We start from the raw sequence: 22,756 nt of genomic DNA on the forward strand, positions 1-22,756 counted from the left end.
TTTTATTGATGCTCACATGTTAATCTGTTAGCATTATCTTAACTTTGAGCAAGACTTATGTTTTATCAGATTTAGTGCTGCTCACATGTAAATCTGTAAGCATTTTCTTAATTTTTAGCACGACTTATGTTTTGTCAGATTTTAGTGGTGCTCACATGTAAATCTGCCTGATGATGAGCTCCATTACAAATTTTCTTTGTATTATGTATGTATGTATGTATGTATGTATGTATGTATGTATGTATGTATGTATGTATGTATGTATGTATGTATGTATGTATGTATGTATGTATGTATGTATGTATGTATGTATGTATGTATGTATGTATGTATGTATGTATGTATGTATGTATGTATGTATGTATGTATGTATGTATGTATGTATGTATGTATGTATGTATGTATGTATCTGTATGTATGTATGTCTGTGTGTGTGTGTGTGTGAGTGCGTGCGTGCGTGCGTGCGTGCGTGCGTGCGCGCGCGCGTGCGTGCGTGTGTGTGAACTTCTTACACTCTTCACTCTTGAGACAATATTTTAGCAAAATCAACATAAAACTTATTTTGTTAATCCGGTGAGCTTTCTAAGACCTCTCCTATTCTATCGAGTCCCCTACGCGTTTAAACGGCGGGGTCTACATGTTTACCCCTTGTTTGCCGATCTCTCGGTCTCTCCGAATCTGTATCCTGCGATAACTCAAAATGCATAAGCTAGGTTGTTAAAACGTTAATTGTGGATAGAGGGCTAAAATATGAAAGTAATGTATTTAAATGTGTCTGACAGAATTGTGGTTGTTATGGTCACATCATAATTTAAAAAATGTATTTCTGTATTAACGGTAACTCTTAAAGTAAGCTTGATCGAATAAACACGGTAGGTGAATATAGGCCTGTATGTCGAATATTATTGCAGTTGTTTCGTCCGCCAAATATGTTGGTTGCTATTTAAAGAATTAATTGGACTCTAAATTCTGGATCATTAGACCACTTAAAAAGTGCTTAAGCTTTGTTGAACCCGGTATGTTGACAGGCGGCCATACAGAGAATATGCATGTTATTTCATGGTTTTGTTTTTCGTCGGAAAAAAAATGTGGTTTTATTTTTACAGAAATAATCAGAAACCAAACTCTGGATCCTTCGAAAACACAAAAAGTACTTAATCAATGTTGATGAAACTCGGTAAGCGGATATTTCTTTTCCGTCAGATTCAAATTGTGTTAACTAATAAATCATAGTTCTGTGCTTACTCAAAAGCTACTTAAGCAAGGTTGAAGAAACCTTGGTAGTCATATTTGGAATATGCAAGTTTGTTCTGATTTTATTCTATAAAGACCAAATATGTCGTTGTTATCTCGAACACAGTTTCCTTCTTAGTCTAAGGAAAACTAGTGTTGTGGTAGACATCAAGTAATTAATTTGTTACTGACAACACGATCGATTTCGAATGAACTAGCGATGTAAGATTAGATTGCTTTTTTAAACCTGAACCTTATGCTTATTTGTACAAATAATTTAAAACAAAAGTTAACCATACAATTGAGTTATTGTATGTCTACCTTTTTCAGATGGGTTAACCGATATTTGCACAGTTGAGTTATCTACAGTTGACTCCGATATTTCGGTACCGCTTTTTTACCAAACGGACATAGTGCAAGTAGAAGATAATGATATTGATGATGATAAAGAGTCGACTGTTAGGTTCGATAGTTTGTTGGAACATGGTGCGACTGGTTTCTCTATGGCACCGATGTCTGATGATAGCGAAGGTGATTATTTGTCGAAGGTAAGGATTTTAGTTATCTTACGATTGTCCATTTGAAACTTGTGTGTGCAGCACACATCCATACCTTCTTCTGATATATCTTTTTTGTTGCAACGAATACTCCAACAAAGCTGTTGTTTGTACAAATCAATAATTTGGTCCATCAATATAATTATGTAGAAACCTGAACAGATAATTTGACCATGCATCCAACCACTTGTACGGTAAAGGATCAAGTCCTGTAGATGATCGTTATTGTTATTTATTGATAGCCTGCAATAAAGGCTTTGCCAAGTTAACTGCAAATACTGTAAACGTATAAAAATTCGTCTGTATGAAATATCGTGGTTTAACAAAAAAAAAAAAAACTTATTAATTGACACGTAATTTCATGGATTTCACATTTTTTAGGGAAGACTGACCATCATAATAATTACACTTTTATTAAAACAGCAAGAGTAATAACGAAGCATAATCTGCTAATCTGTGTTGACAGCAAGACTTGAGGTTAATGTGCACTGAAGCATGAAAGTGTTGCCGATAATTGTCGATAAGAGCAATAAGAGAGACAAAGCGGCGCACTTGTGGGTCCCCGCTCGCTAATTGCCATCAATGTTGTTTTGACAATATTTGCAATTCTCAGCGCAATCGATCCCCTAGTAGTAAAAATTGAGTAATAAGGTCCCCAAAATACACGTGCGAAAACCGTTATGTCTCTTTTAACTTTAATTTGCACCAATTGACATATGTGATAAATCTGCAAACTGTTAATATAACGACGTCACGTAAAAGAGAACAATCGTTAATGTACGTTTTAAATACCGTGCCTGATTTAAAAAGTATTATTACCCAAACACTTATCAAGAAAACAACATATAGTATTAACTAGCATAGCTCATTCAAATCTCTTTCAGAATGGTTGGAAACGGGAACAATTCAGACACGTCCTACTACTATAGCACGATTGCCCGACATGACATTCGGAAATGACCGATTTTGAATTACAAATGTATACATAATCGTTGGTTCTTGAATTCGTGGTTCAGCGGACCAACGAAATCCACGAAAATTTGTACCACACGAAATTTAATGGTTTTACAGTATCAGATCAATGTTCATTACAAGGGTAATATCTCGACACAGTAAATGGTGTGTGCTTTGGACATGGAAGGAGATTATTCATACCATATCATGTTCAATACAAACAGCGCCAGTACATAATTAGTACGAGTTCTCTCCCTTACACCACTGTTATGTTATCATGGTATATTCCCATGAGTTACTCCCCTTTGTTGGAAGTTTGCCGTTGAAACTGCGTTTTTCACCAAATTGTTGTATCCACTTGAGAGTTAAATAAACCAGTTCATCATTGACTATCTGGCAGTTATTCCTTACTGGCGTGGTGGCAGCACTGTATACGAACCTACGGTAATCTACAAAACATCTAATCGGAAAGGAACATTGCAAATCATAAACAGATAGAGCAGTAAAAGTCACTGTACATCAAATGTGAACTTGGAACAGTTTAACACCCTCTATTGTGAACTCTGACAGTTTGTGTTTTCGCATTTCACCATGGCCCATACCAACCGTGCCCCTAAACAGTGGCAGTTAACAAGAACTGAAAGTATTACTACCTTTGAGGCATGGCGCCAAAATCTACAATACACATTGTCTCTAGATCCTAATTTTGCAACATTCTTGGTAGATGGAACTACTTGGGGTCGTAAAACAGCAGCTAATCCCCTACGCGGTTTCACAGATGATGGCGGAGAGGGAGGTCGTACTGCTGCTCAAAAAGTGGCGCAACTTGAGCTTATGTTGGGTCAAATAGCCAATTACTGCCCTATTATTGCAAGAAACACTATAGTGCGAAATTCAGTCAGCATTAACAACATATGGCAGTCAATTCGATTACATTTTGGTTTCCAATCTACAGGCGGACATTTTTTAGACCTAGATCAGATCCATTTAGAGCCCAACGAACGTCCTGAGGATCTATACCAGAGGTTGTCTAGCTTTGTGGACGACAACCTTATGAAAGGGGGTGGATTGATAACTCACCACGGCGAAGTCCCAGATCAAGATGAGGAACTGACCCCTACTGTCGAGAATATGATAGTCTTGACATGGTTACGATTGATTCATCCAAATCTACCGGCATTAGTGAAACAAAAGTACGCAACAGATCTTAGATCTAGAACGCTTGCATCCCTTAAACCCGAAATATCGTTGGCGATCTCTAGCCTACTCGATGAAGTTCATTCTCTTGCTGATGCGAAGGTACTCAGGTCATCTTTCCAACGGAAATTACCACCTAAGCGACCAACTTGCCCAATATGCAAGCAAGCAAAAAGACCGAATTTCCAGCATTTTTTGAGTAAGTGTACATACTTACCAGAGGAAGATAGAAAGTACATGAAATCATCTGAAAAAATCCGCTTCACTACATACTCTGACGAAAACGAGGATATTGGTCATGATGATACATTGGACTCTGAAACCCATAGTTTGCAACCAGTTGTAACTCACTGTTCGCGACGCGTCAGCACCAAACAGTCACCAGTCTTGAAAACGTTCTATAGACAGTTTCCCATATTGTTGACATTGGACAGTGGGGCTGAGGTTAGCATGATAAAAAGCTCAGTCGTGCAGTACATTGGAGCTCCGGTGATGAAAACAAACCAGAGCGCGCTCCAGGCTGATGGTGTCACTCCATTACAAATCATTGGGGAGACACATTTCTATGTCTCGAGAGGTGACACTGATCTGAAATTAGAGGCTCTAGTAGTGAATGACTTAGATGTCGATGTTCTAGCGGGGATACCATTTATGTGTACCAATGACATTTCAATTCGACCTGCTAAACATGAAATACTGATCGGCGGCATTGAACATGTTAATTATGGCTCCTCCAAATCTGACTCGCCAAGTAACATGTACGACGCACCCAAGCCTTTGTCTTACGAGCTCAGTCTACGTCATCTGTCGTATGGCCAGGTTCCTTCATTGAGTTGAATGTGCCGTCTGATATTGGACCTGAGGACACTGTGGCGATTGAGCCCAAACATGACTCTGGTATTTTCTGGATAAAACCGCAGGTTATCGAATCAGTTGGCGGTTGCATCAGAATCGCCAACGAGACACAGGAACCACAGCGAGTGTTAAGGCATGAACATGTTGGTTTCATAAGGAATACAGAGACAATGAAAGTTGGGGTTCTTACACCCATTACAGGAACACAGCTTAGCCATCAATCAGTTCCCAAATTACACATGTTTAATACAACATGCATCTCAACTGACCCTGATAAAGTGTTGACAGATGAACAACGCATGAAGTTTTTGACATTGGGTGATAAGTATGACGATGTGTTTGCGTCGGATATATCCGGGTACAACGGTGCCGTTGGTGACTTTAAAGCCGTTATCAACATGGGCCCTGTACAACCTCCCCAGCGTAAAGGACGGGTGCCACAATACGCGAAGGACAAGCTTGTCGAACTCCAACAGAAATTTGATGAGTTAGAGAGTCAAGGAGTTTTCAGTCGCCCAGAAGATGTAGGTGTGACGGCTGAATACCTAAACCCGTCCTTCTTAGTGAAAAAACCACAGGGCGGATACAGACTAGTCACTGCGTTTTCCGATGTTGGACGATACAGCAAGCCTCAACCTAGTCTGATGCCCGATGTTGATTCCACTCTACGCACAATAGGACAATGGAGGTATATAATACAGTCGGACTTAACAAATGCGTTTTATCAGATACCACTGTCAAAGCAGTCAATGAAATATTGTGGTGTAGCAACTCCATTTCGCGGTGTTAGAGAATACACTCGTTGTGCTATGGGAATGCCCGGATCAGAAACAGCTCTTGAAGAACTGATGTGCCGTGTACTCGGAGATTTCGTTCAAGAAGGGTTTGTCGCAAAACTTGCCGATGACCTTTATTGTGGCGCTAACTCTGTCGATGATCTATTGATCAAGTGGGAGCGTGTTTTAGACGCCTTGTCTCGATGTGGGTTGCGTCTAGCACCATCCAAGACTGTAATCTGTCCGAAGTCCACTACAATTCTTGGATGGATTTGGTCTGCTGGCCAGTTATCTGCAAGTCCTCACCGTATTGCCCCGTTGTCTTTGTGTACACCTCCAGATACTGTGAAAGGGTTGCGTTCGTTCATCGGTGCGTACAAGGTTCTCGGGCGTGTGTTGCCAAACTGTTCACGATACGTTAGCCCACTAGACGACCTAGCCGCTGGTAAACAGTCGCATGACAAGGTGGGTTGGACGGACTCCTTTTTAAAATCATTCAAAGATGCACAGGCAGCACTGCATAATCATAAGTCGATTGTCATACCGAGACCCACAGATCATTTGTGGATAGTTACCGATGGTTCCGTGTCTCAGCGTGGTATAGGAGCAACCCTGTATGTGATGAGAAATGACAAGTTGCACTTGGCAGGCTTTTTCAGTGCCAAGCTGCGGAAACATCAAGTCACTTGGCTTCCGTGTGAAATCGAAGCTCTGAGCATCGCGTCCGCTGTTAAACACTTTGGCCCTTACATAATACAGTCTACTGTGTCGGCTTGTGTACTTACTGACAGTCAGCCATGCGTACAGGCTGTAGAGAAGCTATGTCGCGGTGAGTTTTCCGCTAGTCCGAGAGTGACGTCATTTTTGTCAACTGTGAGTCGTTTCCAGATAAGCGTCAGACATCTTGCTGGCTCTGCCAATGTGCCGTCAGACTTTGCAAGTAGGAATGCCCCCGAGTGTTCTGTGCCAACCTGTCAAATCTGTACATTTATCTGTAATACTGAAGACTCTGTGGTTCGTAACGTCTGCATTGACAGTATTGTGAATGGAACATCGCGTTTGCCGTTTGCTACCAGATCCTCGTGGCTTCAAATTCAATCCGAGTGTCCAGATCTGCGACGTACACACGCGCATCTCAAACAAGGTACTCGTCCCTCTAAAAAACTAACAAAGATCAAAGATGTTAAACGTTACCTTCAAGTCGCATCAATCGCCAGAGATAATTTACTGGTGGTAAAACGCAGTGACCCTTTATTGCCACCATCTGAGTTGATAGTTGTTCCTCGTGCCGTTTTAGACGGATTGGTCAGCGCTCTACACATTAAGTTAGACCATCCATCTAAGCACCAGCTTGAACTTGTGATGAAGCGTCACTTTTACGCGTTGGACTTGAGTAGCTCTATTGAAACTGTAACTCGGCAGTGCCACTTGTGTGCTTCATTACAGTCATTACCAGAATCCGCTATAAAGCATACAAGCGAAGACCCTCCAGAAGTTGTTGGCATGTCGTTCGCCGCAGATGTACTGAAACGTAATCAACAAACTATTCTAGTCGTGCGTGAGAGTGTTACCTCTTATACTAAAGCCTGTCTTATTCCTGACGAAAAAAGGGACACTTTAAGAGATGCTTTAGTGTGTTTGTGTACTGAGCTCCATCCATTAGACGGTCCCCCTGCAGTTATTCGTGTAGATCCCGCCCCGGGTTTTGCATCTTTGCAAAGCGACGAAGCCTTGAAACGTCTCAACATCGTGTTGGAGATCGGCCGTGTTAAGAACATAAACAAGAATCCTGTGGCTGAAAAGGCTATACAAGAGCTAGAAAATGAGTTGTTGCGGTATGAACCAGGTGGAGGCCCCGTCACTTGCATGGGCCTTGCTATTGTAGTCGCAAGGTTGAATTCACGTCTACGCCATACGGGCCTGTCTTCCCGTGAATTGTGGACCCAACGCTCTCAGTTCACTCATGTTCAACTCCCTGTGTCTGACCGTGATGTGATCCTCCAGCGGCATGATTCACGTATGAAAAATCACCCCCACAGTGAAAAATCTAAGTCCAAGGCTAGTGTTCCGGTACGTGTTGGTGATGTAAGTGTCGGTGATTTAGTGTATCTTATCTCAGATAAAAGCAAATTGAAAGCTCGCAATAGGTATCTAGTTGTGTCGTGCGATGAAGAGTGGTGCTTTGTTAAAAAGTTCTCGGGAAATCAGTTACGGGCTTCATCCTATAAAGTTAAACGAAGCGAGTGTTACCGTGTTCCGTATGATAAAATGTGTTGCGAAAGGCCTTTAGTGTACTCCGACCCAGACCATGAGTCTGATGACGAATGTGTTCATTCACCAACTGATAGTGGTCCCCCAGCACCTTCAAGCATTCCTGCAACATTGACTACGCCAGAAAGTGTAGAACCAGTTCCAATTATTGTGTATGAGCCGGATATGACGTCATCATTTTGTGAACCCCCCCAAGTACACGTGTCTCCAGAAACAAGTTCTATGAGTATGACCTCGCCCGGTTACACTGAGCCAGCGCAAAGACCTCAACGCTCACGACAGCCTCCAAAATATCTTGATGATTATGTATTAGAATGATAAGAGTGGTGCAAGTTTGTTTGTCATGTTCAATAGTGTTTGGTTCTCTTAGTATATATGACTGACTTGTTCAATGATTTCTTATCCTTGGTTTTATGATGCAAATTCTAAATATGCAAGATACATGTTATGTACTTAATAGTTGTAGAAGTTAAATATTGTGTTTCTATCATTAGACATTTTTAATCTATTGGGTTTAATTTTCTAATCCTGTACTGATTTTGTATGTGTTATTATATGAAGTATGAGTTGTGTTCATTTGAAGGAAAAGAGGTTCCGCCAGTACATAATTAGTACGAGTTCTCTCCCTTACACCACTGTTATGTTATCATGGTATATTCCCATGAGTTACTCCCCTTTGTTGGAAGTTTGCCGTTGAAACTGCGTTTTTCACCAAATTGTTGTATCCACTTGAGAGTTAAATAAACCAGTTCATCATTGACTATCTGGCAGTTATTCCTTACTGGCGCAGTGACGGCATGTGGTCAACTTTTTGAATGTTTTCCATTGTATAGTCTCTAATTGATTGGTTGATGGTTAAAACTGTCCTCTCTGTTGAGTATATTACATTTAAGTACACATGGGCATGTTATATCTACGAAATATAAAATAAGCATTACATTTCATAACCATGTTCAAAGGTTTCTGTTGAATATAGCAGGCTTACTTTTTTATGATACCAGCATCTACAGATGCCGGAAGGCATATAGCGTTTGGCCTGTTCGTTCGTGTTTTTTCGTCTACGAGTTTTACCGACAAAGATACGTTTCGTAAAGTATCAATAATATTTCCGAACAATATTTGATACTTGGATGGCTGTCTTTGATAACTATCTACACATAAATATCCCATGACCTTATTTTGGTTTTGACAATGACCTACGTTATGACTAATTCGGAAGGTCCAAATTATTGGTTTTGCCTAAATGACGCATTTCGTTCAACACTAATATCGCTAACTACAAGGCTGTAATACTTGCATGGATGTTATCTATGAACACTCTGAAAACACCCACATAATCTAACCTCATTTTAACATTAAAATAACCCTTCTTTTGCGCTTAGACTAATTCAACAGGTTAAATTATGGTTTAAGAAAAAAGAACGCTTTTCGTCTATTATCAAAACCGCATGCTACAAAGCTTTGATACTTGAATGGATGATGTCTTTGATCACTTTTACGACACGCACATTACATGCCCTCATTCTGACCTTAATATTTACATACTTTTGGTTTAAGACTTATTCAGAAGGTAACAATCCTAAGTTAAAGCCACACACCTTGAAATGAAAGTAAATTTAAGTATAAATAAGAAACATATTTTATCAATGCCAATTGGAATATATCCGGTGGTTACAATGTAGAAATCCGTCTTTTTTGCGCTTCAAAACCTAAAAATAATCGCGTTGGCTGAAATGGATGTATACGTCTAAAAATCCTACTTTCGGTTTTAAAAGCGGTACCGTTTGAAAAATAATAAATTACTTACTAACTAGGCTATAGATTTAATTGTATCTATGCCAGTTAGAATATATATGGTGGTTAAAAGATAGAAATATATCTTTTTGCGCTTTATAACTAAAAAAATATCGCGTTTGTCAAAATGGACGTTTACATATAGAAATCCTACTTTCGGTTTTAAAATTTAAAAACATAATAAAGGACTTGCTAACTAGGCTATAGATTTACTAACAATTTTGTACACATTCAAATTGCATCTATATGTATTGATAAACATGTATTTCAGTTCAAGGTGTGTGGCTTTAAGCCAAAATATCTGACATCTACCGGTATACCGCTTTATACAAATCTTGCTGGCGAATTAAAAATCTCAATATAATATTATTTTTAGATGCATTAAAAGCTGATTAGGTAAGGCTGTTCATTCAACAAAAAATTATTGACAACTAAAATATATAGTTCAATGTTTACACTGCACGGAGGAAACACTGTTTTTCAAATGCAACATCAAACGAACAGATGTTAATATACTAAACCATTTGTAAATCTTTCTGGTAATTCTAGAAGTCTGGTCTTAAACAATATATAACGTTAAAATAGAAAAAAATTCAAAACTCATATTGAACAATGTGCATATACACTTAACATTCACATGTTACATTGTAAAGAATGGCAAAATTGAGGTATACAATCTGAAGATCATTTTTACGATTTTAGAAATATTTGGTTTTGTTTATATGAAAAACCCCAATCATTAAATGATATTAACATAAAGTTTATTTAAAATTTTTCCTTACTCGTACAGAGCATTCCGTTAGAATGGAAATAATCTCTTTCACTCGCGCATAAATCATAGTCAACACCAGAATACTCATTTTATCACTTTATAGTTAAAACTAAAATATGCTAAATAGTGTCGAAGAAATCAAGTTTGCGTTAAATGATTCGCAAACACAATCATTTTGGCCAGAAGTTTCAGTGGCTAAACCTGGTTTTGTGCCATTTCTACTGACATCTGTGCTTTTTCCGGTCCTTGAAATCGCTCAATTCCTACTTACCTTTGACACAACATTTGCTGAATAACCCGAAGAAACATTCATCCATATGTTTTTTCGGCTGAAACATATTTCAACTGAAAAAATAATGGTGAAATCAACAACAAGGGAAGTAACTAATTTTAAACCCGCTTCACTTATCAACGGGAAGTAACTTTGGTAAACTATTATTTATTATATAAGGACCATAACTAAAAATGATAAATAATGTATTGTTTAGTCCTATCTTACCCGATGTAAATCAAGCGGGTGTAAATCATTTGCGCTTAACGAATATATGTACTTGATGTGCGCATCTAGTGTATTATGGTGTATTATGCCGTACATGTATATGTTAATTATGGTTTCTTAGTTTCCATGTCTGTAATCCTTTCATGTATATGTAAAATAATACATTTGAGGGATTGTAGTGAATAATATTGAATGGTCTTTACAAAATGCCTTTCAGATTTACAGTTTGTTCAGTTTTTATAGCAATTTCGATTAAATGTGGTGGAATGGAATTTTAAATGCAATTATTTGCATTAGCGTCTATATTGGCAGTCATTTTGCGTATAATCTGGAATTTTATTTCGATTGATTCACTTCCAAAACATTAACGATCATAATTTTTTTTCTATTTTAGGCTGAAAAGAACCAAAATAATAGATAAAGTCATGATTATATAAACACATACGTTAAAATGCTGAAAAAGGCGGCCATCTTGGACGCCATCTTGGATTTCTTCAAACCCCCAAAGATACCAGCACGGCATCAAACGGATTCTTCATCAGTGACATGTCCCCTAACAAAAAACACTTTACTATACACCCCAATGTCGGGTATATGTCAATTGCTGTCGGACTAAAAATAATAAGTGTGCTTTTTAAAGAATGAAAACATTTCTTTAACCTTCGTTTTAGTTCCGGAATTAAAGAGTTTTATCACACACATGATGTTGATTTTACTTACGGTAATTAATATCAAATAATGATACAGAATAAGTGAGCACGACTTCAGTACATTTAAATGTTTCACAGAAAAGGAACAGACCACTACTTTGAACAATTTCATTGTGCGCAATGAGTACAACACATACATGAAGGAACTCGATATCGTTTTCAAAAATAAAATTTGTTTCAGAACAAATATCATTTTATTTTGACTTATTATTAAATTGCAGTATTAGAATAAAAAGTGTTACATCAAGGAATTAAAAAAAACACTCCCCATTTTCAAGAAGATTTCATGCTAAAAATAATAACAATTAAGGGTCATCTAATTATATTTCAAACAGAGAAGACACAAATATGGCTGACCATTTGTCTAACTGACTTGAAAAAGCTAATTAATATTCTGACAAATGTGACAGCCAAAATGTTGAAAAAAATACTATTGACTCCTATAATGTCTATATGGTTGTATTATTTGACTTAAATACATAATTAAGTGCTAAGTTTTAAACCATTTAGATCTGAATGTGTCTATAATGTCTACCTGGTTGTATATTTTGACTTAAATACATAATTAATAGCAATTTTTTGTACAAAAAAGGAACAACACGAAACCAATAATAACATAATTAAATTAAAAATGTATTGAAGAATTGTTATGTATATCTATTCACAGATTGTGTTTATTGTCAATGAGTGTCACTAGGATAAGATATTATTGATTTTTTTATTATGTGAGATAATAATTTAAAAGTGTGCAAAACCTTATGCTCCTTGGAATAATTTTAAGCAACTTGGTCTTATATGTTGTTTGCAGGCAATCAAAACTTGGCCCCTGGGGAAATATGATACTTTCAATTGTGGGCATATGTCAAAACAGAAATTCAAATTATCTGAATGAAATATTTTTGTTGGTGTTATTTTAAACATGGCTTTAACCATAATAAATATTATTCGATGAAAATTATCATTACAATTATCCAAATTACTTGTTAAGATATACATATTCATTTACATTCTTGTTGAATACTATTGTTTTAAAAAGGTATAGAATTGCAGTCGAGGTTCTAAGGACATTCAATTTACACCTTGCTTAAACAGTTTTTCACATTTTAGACGGATCTGTCGAAATACCAGATGCTGACTAGAAAAGCTGTGAAACACTGTGTCACCGAGTTTGAGCAGATGGACAAGTGCGGGCAGCTCACAAAGCTGCGAGATTCTTCGAGCAGCTCTACGTTGAAGGAAGCCCGCGAGAAAACTAAAGATGTTATGAACTATGATAGAGAAAGTCCTGAGGGTTTAAAAATTACAGGTTTGTTTTATTGCTTTGTTTGGTAAAATTTATGTTGTTGAATATATAAATAAAGGCAAATAATTTTCTTGATGCTTTTTGAATCTTTGAGTCATTCATTAGTTTTTATTAATAAATCTCCGTCCGTCTTAACAAAGTAGAAGAAGGTATGACTGTACTGAATCTAATATGCACGTCTGTCAGTCGCAAGCTTGCGTTACAGAGGAGTTCTCGTACACTTTTCAACTTACATCATTATACAACTTATGAATTGTTTCTTATGATATGAAGTGGAACAATATAATTGTTATTATTCTGCAATAACAATTGTTGAAATTATGTTCTTTCGTTAACTTCAGCATATTGGTCACTGAAATGAAATGCTCTACATGTTGATAATTCTTACATAATATTTATTGCGGGACAAGTGCTCCATCAGTACCATTAATGTTTTCACAGTTCAATTGTATTTAATGTTGTTTTAATATTTTTTTTGTTATTTTGTTTTTTTTCAGACGTTCACGGAATGTCAGAATCATTTGATGATGTATTGGCAGAAGGTATTACCAGGCGTTATAGGCTGTATTTCATTTTTCGTTTTCTCCTCATTTTATATTCCAATTTCCAGTAACCTTTGAGGAGTGCTTATATTTTTAAAATTAATAACAAATACCCATTTGAAAAAATAAATAACCTAGCCAAAACATGGTTTGAAAAATAAGAATACATTTTTCTAAGGTAAACATTTTGATTTACTTTCTCATTGATCTGTTTTCTTCTATATATTGCTCTTTGCCATATCCTTTGTTAGTGAGTAATACTCATATTATTTACTAAATAACTTTATTGAGCATACCTGCAGAGTTATTTAGTTTAGTGCTGCTGTTCATCAGATGTTATTAAACTTATATGACCTGCACATTTTCCCGTTGGTGCAAAATTGTACTCACCACTCGAATTGGCGACTAAATTTTGATTCGGGTGAATATGATATCTGAAATACTCTCTAAATTGGACGACCTGAGTTTTAGATTACTCAGCACCAGTCCTTTATGTTTAACAAGTCTTTGCCCCGACTCAACTTTGTAGATGCTTGATCAAAGAATTATGCACTTATTATTGCGTTTTCACCTGTGTTTGATTGACCGATCTGTCGTTTGAAGTCGTGAAAGAAATGGCAGAGTTTGTTAAGTTCGAAAAAGAGTTAAAAGCACTTGCTGAGAAAGGAAACGCAGCCTATACACAGTGGGTAAGCAAGCTCAGGAATGAGACTGCGAAACTGAAAGATGACAAGGCCAGGAAGTTCCTGCAGTCATTCCGGACTCATCTACAGGTTTGTAAAGTGTGATGATCCTTTTCTCCTTTACACCGATTTGTTATTTTTTATAAAATAATTGCCTTGACTGGGGCCATACTGAGACAAGTTTTGGCCATGATTGACCAAGAGAATACCGCTGTGCGTAGGGATGCTAGGTATCCAAATTGTTTTCTTCTGTGGTATTCTAATGAGCAGTAATATTGTGTTTGTAATGAAGGTTATTAAATATATAACTTTTCATTGTCATTAAATAATAACATAAATAATTAAAAAGATACTCACGTGTTATGTATGTGTTGATCAGTCCAGAGAGGTAGCAGTATTGAGCAGGGGGGGGGGGGAGCACAACAAGAGAAACCCAAAACATCCTGCTGTTTAGGGAAGTCATTAGGCACTCATCTGTCTGTCTGAACGTACGTTGTAAGCCCAGAAACTTGTGTTTTCAAATCCTCTTAAACTATTGGGTTGAACGTGCTTGAACGTTCACAGCTGAAGTAACATAATATGTAGCTTATTGTAAAAAAAAGATGTATGGCTGAATTGTTTGCAGTACGACCCTCTTGTCTGTTTTTAGCTTGGCTGTTTCGGAGAAAACCCGAGGTATTGTCATAGCCAGCTCGTCGTCCGCCGTCCGACGTCCGCCTAGGCGTCGTTCTAAAACCTTAACATTGGCTCTAAAATCAAAGTGCTTCCACCTACAACTTTGAAACTTCATATGAAGATGCGTCTTGATGAGTTCTACACGCCACACCCATTTTTGGGTCACTAGGTCAAAGGTCAAGGTCACTGTGACCTCTAATATCAAACTTTAACATAGGCTCTAAAATCAAAGTGTTTCCGCCTACAACTTTGAAACTTCATAGGTAGATGTACCATAATGAGTTCTTCACGCCACACCCATTTTTGGGTCACTAGGTCAAAGGTTAAGGTCACTGTGACCTCTAATATAAAACTTTAACATAGGCTCTAAAATCAAAGTGCTTCCACCTACAACTTTGAAACTTCAAATCTAGATGTACCTTGATGAGTACTTTACGCCACACCCATTTTTGGGTCACTCGGTCAAAGGTCAAGGTCACTGTGACCTCTAATAATAAACTTTAACATAGGCTTTAAAATCAAAGTGCTTCCACCTACAACTTTGAAACTTCATATATAGATGCACCTTGATGATTTATTCACGCCACACCCATTTTTGGGTCACTAGGTCAAAGGTCAAGGTCACTGTGACCTCTAAAATAAAACTTTAACATAGGCTCTAAATTCAAAGTGCTTTTTACCTACAACTTTGAAACTTCATATGTACATGCACCTTGATGAGTTCTACACGCCACACCTATTTTTGGGTCACTAGATGAAAGGTCAAGGTCACTGTGACCTCTAATATAAAACTTTACATAGGCTCTAAAATCAAAGTGCTTTCACTTACAACTTTGAAACTTCATATGTAGATGCACCTTGATGATTTCTTCATGCCACACCCATTTTTGGGTCACTAGGTCAAAGGTTAAGGTCAATGTGACCTCTAATATAGAACTTTAACATAAACCTCTACATTCGCTCTAAAATCAAAGTGCGTCCACCTACAACTTTGAAACTTCATATGTAGATGCACTTTGATGAGTTCTACACGCCACACCCATTTTGGGTCACTAGGTCAAAGGTCAAGGTCACTGTGACCTCTAAAAAAATATTCTGACAACCTTTCGCAGCCGAGCGTGGCACCCGTTATTCGGTGCTCTTGTTCGTTTTTTTATGATTGTGTTTTCAATTCTCTTAACTAATGGATGGGTCATGCTGAACTTACAAAGTTTAATAAGCTTTACTGGATAGTAAAGAAAGGCATTTTGGCTGCAACGAGAATTATGGCCATTTGTCTGTTACGTCACTTTATAATACATTTTGTCCCAAACGTTTGTCTTTAAAAACTCATCATAAACGACTGAGTGAATCACGATAATTTTCCGGTCTTTAATTAGCTTAGTCTAGATGATTGTAAAGCGCGGAATTTTTGCTGCAACAAGGTTTACTGGATTATGTCCCTTTGTCGTTTTGTCCTCTTAATTATTTAGTGGATCTGTCTGCGTCCGAACCTGTGTTGTGGGGGCATCAGTGATTGTGAAACATTTAAAGCATCGAACTATTCTGCTAAATATACCTTAGAAACACGTTTGTGATTTATCAATACTATTTAAAGCAGTAGACTGATTCAATTCTAGTACTACAACAATGCCCTCATCATATACAATAATGAAGTATTTCAAGTTAAATTTATCTATGATATTAACACACTATTATAATTAAAGCAAATATTTATAGTATGCGTTTGTTCTGCTAGAAAGCGAGCAAAAATATTGCTGACAACTAAAACGTCATAATTCCTTATAGATAGCGTGGGTATTTTTAATTAATTATAAAACGTTCCTAACTCAAAGACGAGAGAGAACTTAACATTTTAAGTATTGACTAGTATTGTTTTTAGCTCGACTTTTCGAAGAAAAATGAGAGCTATACTACTCGCCCGGCGTCGCCGTCGGCGTTGGTTAAAGTTTTTTTTATAAAGTCCAATAACTTTAACACTATCAAAGATAATTAACTCAAACTTGAAATACTTTGTGACAACAAGATAATTGTGTTGGTCAAGGTGCATAACTCTGTCAGCATTATTTTTTTTTTAGAGTTATGCCCCTTTTTATGCCCCCCGGTAGGGTGGCATATAGCAGTTGAACTGTCCGTCAGTCCGTATGTCAGTATGTGTGTATGTCAGTCTGTCCGTCCGTCCGAAAAAAAAACTTTAACATTGGCCATAACTTTTTCACTATTGAAGATAGCAACTTGATATTTGGCATGCATGTGTATCTCATGGAGCTGAACATTTTGAGTGGTGAAAAGTGAAGGTCAATGTCATCCTTCAAGGTCAAATGTCAAATATATGGCGTCTGTCCGTCCGAAAACTTTAACATTGGCCATAACTTTTTCAATATTGAAGATAGCAACTTGATATTTGGCACGCATGTGTATCTCATGAAGCTGCACATTTTGAGTGGTGGAAGTTCAAGGTCAAGGTCATCCTTCAAGGTCAAAGGTAAAACAAAATTCAAAGTGGCGTTCTCATGAAGCTGCACATTTTGAGTGGTGGAAGTTCAAGGTCAAGGTCATCCTTGAAGGTCAAGGTCATCCTTCAAAGTCAAAGGTCAAAAGAAAAAAATTCAAAGCGGCGTTCTCATGAAGCTGCACATTTTGAGTGGTGGAACTTCAAGGTCGATGTCATCCTTCAAGGTCAAGGTCAAAAAAACAAACCTTCAAAGCGGTGCAATAGGGGGCATTGTGTTTCTGACGAACACATCTCTTGTTATACTTAGAAAATTGAAAATTTTGTTAAGTTTTGTGTTTAGGTCCACTTTATTCCTAAATTATCAAAGCTATTGGTTTCATACTTGCAACACTTACTATCATAAAGGATTCTGCAGGCAAAGTTATGTAAATCTGACTGGCATTTTGACAGAATTATGGCCCCTTTTATACTTAGAAAATTGAAAATTTTGTTAAGTTTTGTGTTTTGGTCCATTTTACTCCTAAAGTATCATTTCTATTGCTTTCAGACTTAGAACGCTCACTAACTATCAGAAGGGAAATGTACAGGACAAGATGCATAAATCTGGTTGGCATTTCGACGGAATTATGGCCCTTTTTGACTTAGTAACTTTGAATATTTTATTTTATTTTGTGTTTACATGCACTTTACTTCTAAAGTATCAAGGCTATTGCTTTAAAACTTCGAATACTTTCTTACTATCATGAGGATGTGTACATGGCAAGTTTAATTTGACCTTGACTTTTGCATGACATTGATTCTTATGGTCAAATAAATTTTTGCTTACATTATCATAACTTCTTTATTTAGGATCAGATTTGATTCATACTTTGACAAAACAACACTTACCTGACATACGACAATAGACTCCACCCAAACCATCACCCAAACCATCCCCCACGCTCCACCCCAGACCCCCCCCCCGAATTTTTTTTTTCCTTAACAGTCAGTCTGTGCGTCCGTCCGTCCGAAAACTTTAACATTGGTCATAACTTTTGCAAGATTGAAAATAGCAACTTGATATTTGGCATGCATTTATATCTCATGGAGCTGCACATTTTGAGTGGTGAAAGGTCGAGGTCGTCCTTTAAAGTCAAAGGTCAATATATGGCGTCTGTCCGTCCGCCCGAAAACTTCAACATTGGTCATTACTTTTGCAATACTGAAGGTAGCAACTTGATATTTGGCATGCATGTTTATCTCATGGAGCTGCAAATTTTGAGTGATGAAAGGTCAAGGTCATCCTTCAAGGTCAAACGTCAAGGTCAAAGGTTAAATATTGCAATATTGAATATAGCAACTCGATATTTGCCATGCATGCGTATCTCATGGAGCTGCTTATTTGTAGTGCTGAAAGGTTAAGGTCAAAGGTATAGGTCAACGGTATAGGTCAAAGGTCAAATTTTGCAATATTGAAGATAGCAACTCGATATTTTGCATGCATGCTTATCTCATGGAGCTGCACATTTTGAGTGGTGAAAGGTCAAGGTCATTCTTCAAGGTCAAACGTCAAGGTCAAATTTTGCAAAATTGAAGATATCAACTCGATATTTGGCATGCATGCGTATCTCATGGAGCTGCACATTTTGAGTGGTGAAAGGACAAGGTCATCCTTCAAAGTCAAAGTTCAAATATATGGCTTAAAAGCTGCGCAGTAGGGGGCAGCGTGTTTCACGAACAGAGCTCTTGTTTTCTTCTTAATTTTTAAATATCTAATTAATGACCACACCCCCACATTATTCCCTCTCCACCCCCATCCCCACACACTTTTTTTAAACATGGTTAAAAAACACAAATATTTATTTATATTATTTTATTTTTGAAAGACCGTCCATCCCACCCAAGCTATTGCTATCAAACATGAAATATAAACTAATTAGTTTGTTTTATGTCTTAGCAAATGTTCAATAGATTGTGGAAAAGATACATGAACTCAGAATCGATTATAATGTACCGCTTCTTTAAAACATAAGTGATCAATATGTTTCATTTATTGTCCTCTTCCATTTAGAATATGACTATATTACCTTGACCTTATTGTGTAGCGTTATTCGATCTGAACAATGACACTAACACACATATAAAGTTTCCATTTTATTTTACTCTATACATTTTTATTCATAAACTTTCCAAAGTCCATATCCAAATCAAAAATTCAATCCACAAGATACAAGCGAACCCATAAACGTGGCCTCGCGCAATACAACCAGAAATCGTGCAACTACAATCTGCCTGGGTGCGTGTGGTACTCCTCATTAATGCAAAAAGCGGCAGTTTATATACCCATTTAACACTAGACGCTAGTATGTCATATAAGGAAAAGTCCAGCCTAGTAAGGAAAGAGTTTGATTAATACATGACATTTTGGCCTAAGCCATTGACAACATGGGGAAGATGGCTGGGAAAATTAATACAAAAGATCTTTTAATCGCTGCATATTCGGTAAAAATCTAAATTGTTTTTGATATATCTCATTAAAATTGAATTTCACAGCTGTTAGATTTGTCTATATGACATACACAAATGGTCAATTTAAATGTGTGAATATGATGTACATAAAAGGTCAAGTTAGATTTGGCTCTATGGTATACTCAATCGGTTTAATCGTGTTTTTTCTGAAGCACATAAAAGATGGTCAAATTTGATTTATGTGGTGTGTAAAGGTATGCTGAGTTTAATTGGAGTCAGACAAGAATTGCATAATTTAAATGTGAAACATACGAACAAGTCACTCATATTAAATTTAATCAAAAGGCGGTCATGTAAGAATGTACACATACCAAAGAAGGTCAAATTATATTTTTGATAACACATACAATAGTAATTCAAGTTAGATTAAAACTTGTCTCATAAAGGCAGTGCTACATTCCACTTTGTATTATTATGTGGACATCGTTTGACTGTCAATGAATGATAATTTCGTAATATAGTTTTTTATATCATCATCCAAGAAATGAGAAATTTTCACAGATGCATACATTATTTGAACAAACATCTTGGATGACATAAGTGAAGTAATTGTATTGTTTTATTTTGTTTCTTTTACTCATCATTCATTACTCATAACTTTTAATTAATTATTTAAAAAACATGAATTTATATACACATTTATACTGAATTCCCAAAGTCAGTTGTAAACTAAAGTTGTTTGGTCTTTGATAAGACGGGACTATGGATAATACATAAGAAAAGGCAGAGCAAATTGAAGTACAAGTTAAGTTGTGAGTGATACAACAACATGTCCATATATTACTCAGGACTTATTTTTTCATCTTTTAAAACTATAGAAAAAGTGATTGTTTACACAGGAATATAATAAAAAAAGAGAATGGTGTATTTGTTTCTGTTCAGCATTTTCTTACCGTTAAACATGTGCATGTTTGTTGTTTAAAACTTCCGAATTGAAGAAAGTTCCCCTGGATACATCGAGTGAAAATCCTAAACTTGAGATGTTACGAGAGATGATTATGTCTTCATACAGCCGAAGTGATATAGAAAATTCTCGCGTAATTGTTTTCGTGAAAACACGGGAGTTGGCGCATGCAATCATAAGTTGGGACTCCGGGAGTGGAATCCGACCCATTTCGTGGGACAGAACATGAGCGCTTATAAAGGCGGTATGTCATATTTCAACACATTTCCAGTCCGTGTTCAACGATAGAAATATCACTGTAGTTCTCATAGGTAAGGAACAGAAGCCTGCTGAGGTCAGTTGGTAGAGCTATGTGATAGTGTTCTGCAGGATGGAATCATGTCCTGCATGGGTTTCACTTCACCTTGGTGAGTCACTTTTAACATCTAGCAAGGGCCCACTACATTTAAGCCACCAAAATGTGTAGTGGGTTATTGTTCTTTGCTTGTTTGTGTAGAATATGATTACAGACTGTAGTTTTCTTGTGAAACATAACTTTAAAAGTAGTCAAATGAAACTTCATATTTTGATTACGGGCTGTAAGACGAAGTGCGAGTAATAGAACCAGGACTATTTTTACAATTTATATATAGAGTTTTTGCTCTGTGTTTGTTGTCATGTGAACTCCATAATAATATTGCTATTGAAGATATTAAGATGGATACTCAAAGCTCTATATAAATATAAAGTGCAGACTCCAAGAATTATAACTCCTCTGTCAGTGTTTTTGGAGTTAGTGTCCTTGATATTTTTATCGTGGAGAGCCCAATTACATTGTGCTACTATAAAGTCCATATCATAACACAAAAAGTATTAATGGATATTGAATAACAATTTTAACAATACACGAGACTTTAAGAGGAACCTCATAGCACAAGAACCATAACTCTGTCTTTGAATTATGTATTAATTAAGTTATTGCCCTTTGTAAATTTTACTTGTGTAAAGCATGTTGTCGAATTAAAAGGAATATTCATATAGCAATATAGGACATTGAGATTTCTTGTTTTCAATTAATAAAGAGAAAAAAACAAGTGAGCTCAACATTTAACGTCAGTATCATAAGTGTCTGTTAATACAATGTTTTTGGCACTTAAATTGACACCAGTTTTAATTTTAGGCAATTATTTAGGTAAAAAACATACCACACAATTAGCCGACTATTTTTCTTGAATTACAATTCCTTTAAATAACAAATAAAATGACATGCTTCAATCAAATGACGTTGGGAAACCAAATATTTGCTATTCAGGCATTTAATTGGATACAAATGTACGTTATAGTCTGAATTCGGTAAATTTCAGGGATGACACAGGTTGAACAAAATGATGCGCTGAAATATTTCCGTGAAGGCAAACATAAACTGATAGTCGCAACGTCCGTCGCAGAGGAAGGGTTAGACATAACTAAATGTAACCTGGTCATCCGTTACGACCATGTGACCAACGAAATCTCTAAAGTTCAGTCGAGAGGTAATCTTCACCGACTGGTTTTTAGTGTCTATTTCTGTTAATGAAGCACATACTGATTTTAATGATATAAAACGACATATTATGTGTTCTAACCAAGTATCAAATGCTGTGTGTAAGGTTAATATATTTTTTTTAACACATCCAGTCTGACTTAAGAATAAGAGATACATGTCATAGAATTATGTGTAATACACCAAATTTTTGGCAGGTCGAGGTAGGGCCGCAGACAGCTAATATGTGGTGATAGCGGAGGAAAATACATCAATGTCAGAGAAGGAGGAATTGAACATGATCCGAGAGGTCACGATGCGGCATGCCATCATTCAACTGCAGGTGGGCAAGTCATTTCTGTCAAGTAGTTTCAATTGTTGATGTGCCGAGATGTCATTTTTGGTCCTCACAAATCCTATGTCCTAAGTTCTATGTTTGCAGTTGTTTTGTGATTTTTGACCTATATTTAAATTTATCCTGACAAATTTCAAGATTAATATTGTGGTTATGCTTTGTCTTTTACATGCATACATTGGAAGCAATCCGGACAAATTTCTAGAGGAATT

General features: G+C 36.7%; 2 protein-coding genes and 1 long non-coding RNA gene across 3 annotated transcripts; all 3 read left to right on the top strand.

Annotated features, from left to right (window-relative positions):
* Positions 1 to 1,736: 1,736 nt before the first annotated feature.
* Positions 1,737 to 8,161, top strand: LOC127872299 (uncharacterized). Its single transcript, XM_052415628.1, has 3 exons — positions 1,737 to 1,764; positions 3,700 to 4,043; positions 4,736 to 8,161. The coding sequence occupies exons 1-3, from the start codon at positions 1,737 to 1,739 to the stop codon at positions 8,159 to 8,161; spliced, it is 3,798 nt and encodes a 1,265-aa protein (XP_052271588.1).
* A 4,570-nt stretch (positions 8,162 to 12,731) lies between these two features.
* LOC127874584 (uncharacterized) lies at positions 12,732 to 18,078 on the top strand. Its single transcript, XM_052418980.1, has 4 exons — positions 12,732 to 12,924; positions 13,419 to 13,463; positions 14,067 to 14,236; positions 17,824 to 18,078. The coding sequence occupies exons 1-4, from the start codon at positions 12,747 to 12,749 to the stop codon at positions 17,827 to 17,829; spliced, it is 399 nt and encodes a 132-aa protein (XP_052274940.1). The 5' UTR covers positions 12,732 to 12,746; the 3' UTR covers positions 17,830 to 18,078.
* A 2,792-nt stretch (positions 18,079 to 20,870) lies between these two features.
* On the top strand, positions 20,871 to 22,544 carry LOC127874585 (uncharacterized). The gene is made up of 3 exons (XR_008047000.1): positions 20,871 to 20,932; positions 22,032 to 22,199; positions 22,408 to 22,544. It is a non-coding gene; the product is annotated as an uncharacterized LOC127874585 (long non-coding RNA).
* Positions 22,545 to 22,756: the final 212 nt, after the last annotated feature.

The sequence above is a fragment of the Dreissena polymorpha genome, chromosome 3 (genome assembly GCF_020536995.1).
Source record: "Dreissena polymorpha isolate Duluth1 chromosome 3, UMN_Dpol_1.0, whole genome shotgun sequence".
Classification (NCBI taxonomy): domain Eukaryota; kingdom Metazoa; phylum Mollusca; class Bivalvia; order Myida; family Dreissenidae; genus Dreissena; species Dreissena polymorpha.

Coding starts and splice junctions, on each gene's coding strand:
- LOC127874584 (XM_052418980.1), top strand. CDS start 12,747: ATGCTGACTAGAAAAGCTGTGAAACACTGTGTCACCGAGTTTGAGCAG. Junction 12,925..13,418: donor TGAGGGTTTAAAAATTACAG/GTTTGTTTTATT, acceptor GTTTTTTTTCAG/ACGTTCACGGAATGTCAGAA. Junction 13,464..14,066: donor TGATGATGTATTGGCAGAAG/GTATTACCAGGC, acceptor TGTCGTTTGAAG/TCGTGAAAGAAATGGCAGAG.
- LOC127872299 (XM_052415628.1), top strand. CDS start 1,737: ATGGCACCGATGTCTGATGATAGCGAAG. Junction 1,765..3,699: donor GATGTCTGATGATAGCGAAG/GTGATTATTTGT, acceptor TCCAATCTACAG/GCGGACATTTTTTAGACCTA. Junction 4,044..4,735: donor ATTCTCTTGCTGATGCGAAG/GTACTCAGGTCA, acceptor TTACGAGCTCAG/TCTACGTCATCTGTCGTATG.